Here is a 2,465-nt window from a genome sequence, read left to right as displayed (position 1 = left end):
GCAATCTTTTGAAGAATAGGATTTGACTCAACATCAGTGTATTTTGCTAAGGGTGCATAGGCAGTGACATGAATTCCAAATCTTTAGCAAAATTTAATTAGGTTCTTTTGCTAAATAAAAACACTGACTTCAACCTAGTTTGAAACTGGCTTTACTTTAGCATAGCTAAGAAGATCGGCAAGAGCCATAACATTAAAGTTTGATACACCAATAGATTTAGCTAAACCTAATCTATGAGCTTCTTCAAGCTGAGCCCATGCTACATGGACAGGTAAATGAACGAATTCTTCCTTCTCACTTAGGAAACCAAGAGGGAAATGTAAATAGTATAAGTCTACATAGTCAAGTTACAATTCCTTAAGTGATTTTTTAACAGACTCAAGCATGTTGATTCCCTTGTTAGGAAATACCTTGCTGACAATAAAGAGATCTTTTCTACTATATTTTCCCTCCTTAAAAATAGTTTTTAGAGATTCTCCTATCATAGCTTCATTTTAGTAATTGACTGCAGTATCAATATGGCGATATCCTGCATCTAATGCAGTTCTGAGCAAATTAGTCATTTCTTCTTTACTATTAAGTAAATAGGTTCCTAATCCAACTAATGGCATAATTTAGCCATTGTTGAGTTTACTAGAGTGTGCTGCTTAATTCATTTTATTATTATTAGGTTATAAAATTTATTTGTTTTATTTTGTTTTGTTTTAGATTAAAACATAATAATAATAATAAAATTTTCATATTTAATTAATAAATAAAGAACAAATCCAGAAATATGAGCTTGTAACATCTGATAAATTATAATAATGAAATAAATAGTTAATAAAAATATAATTAAAGATTTAATTTATTTTCACAAACTATTATCAAATTGAGTAAATTATAATTTTATTTCCCATTATTAAAATTTTACCTAAAGTCATATCTTTCTTTTTCTATTCTTAAAAATAAGATTATAACTGTGTTTACAAAACTCAATTTTTTACTTAAGCCAAGTTATAATTCTTTTAAATTTAATATCAGGAAATAGATTATTAAAGATTTAATTTATTTAAACAAATTATTATAAAATTAAGAACATTATAATTTTATTTCCCATTATTAAAATTTTACCTAAAGTCATATTATTATTATTATTATAATTCTATTCTTCAAAATAAGATTATAACTGTGTTTACATAATTCAAGTTTTTACTTAAGCCAAGTTATAATTCTTTTAAATTTAATATCCTGAAATAGATTTATTTTCAATCTCTTTTTTAAAATATTTAACTTCTATCCATCTTTAATAAACCTAACACGTATAAAAAGCTTAAGCGAACAAGTTTTGAGGGATAACCAACTGGTTCTGTGGTCATAAAATAGATTTATTTTCCCTCTCTTTTTTAAAATATTTAACAATTATCCATTGTTAATAAACCTAACGTGTATAAAAAGCTTAAGCGAAAATGTTTTGGGGGGGTTAACCAACTGGTTCTATGGTAATTGGGGAAGTAGCTAACCAAATATCTAAAAATGCTCCGATTGTAAATTCTCTTTCCTGTATTTTGTCTACCCCATTACACAAAATTTAGAAAAATTAAAAAATTTTGATGTAAAAAAATTATTTATTTTGAAATTATAATAAATTAAATTATTAATTAACAATAATTCTATTATAATATATATATATTAAAATTTTTAATAAATTAATAAAAAAATCTATTTCATAAAAAGTGGCGTACAAACTTAAAATTTTTGTATGGCATCTTGCTATATTAGAGATATTATAAATATTCCTAAAATTAGTGAACTAAAACAGAAAAATCTATTTATAAACATTATTTTGATAAAATTTAAGAACATTAAATACTAGAATTTTTTCAAATAGGACTAAATAAATAACTGACCATCTCTAATTCCTACTATATATATTTTTAAGCGTTTGTTTTAAATACAAATATTAAGTTTAAATAATGAATGTTAAATTAATTTTTCTGTGATATTATAATTAATTAATAAATTAATCAAATTTAATAAATTGCTATTCAATATTTTTGAAAAATAAATAAATGATATAATAGATTAAAAAATATAACTAATTAGAAGAAGTAATTATTAATTTTTATATTAATATCCTTTAAATTTATTTTAATTTATAAAAAAAGTTTTTAAGCTCTTCACTATTATCTCATTAGATTCTCCATCTTGATCTCAAGTATATTTAATTAAAAGATATTCTTTTTTTTATTATTAATATTTTTTGTATATTTAATTTTCAATTTATTTAAATAAATAATTTTTATTATAGAAATTATCATTATTATTTAATGATTTTTATTAAAACAAAAATCTCTTAGCTATTATTTTAACTTAATTTTCATTTAAATTTTTAATTAATTATTTATTATTCATTTTGTATTATTTGATACTTTTTCTTCATTTTTTGCTATTAAAATTTACACTTAATAAAAGCAGTTTATTTG

General features: G+C 21.5%; 1 protein-coding gene across 1 annotated transcript in view; it reads right to left on the bottom strand. All coding sequences in view use genetic code 6, as the record gives it.

Moving 5' to 3' along the window:
* The window catches only part of TTHERM_01348950 (aldo/keto reductase family oxidoreductase), a gene marked incomplete at both ends in the record, with an annotated part of 858 nt that extends 202 nt beyond the window's left edge, over nucleotides 1-656 (bottom strand). Inside the window, one exon of the mRNA XM_001012550.3 lies at nucleotides 1-656. This exon is cut by the window's left edge and continues 202 nt beyond it. Within this exon, the coding sequence (XP_001012550.3) occupies nucleotides 1-656 (656 nt within the window).
* Nucleotides 657-2,465: the final 1,809 nt, after the last annotated feature.

This window comes from Tetrahymena thermophila (assembly GCF_000189635.1).
Source record: "Tetrahymena thermophila SB210 genomic scaffold scf_8254699, whole genome shotgun sequence".
NCBI lineage: Eukaryota > Ciliophora > Oligohymenophorea > Hymenostomatida > Tetrahymenidae > Tetrahymena > Tetrahymena thermophila.
This window is presented reverse-complemented; position numbering and strand designations above follow the sequence as displayed.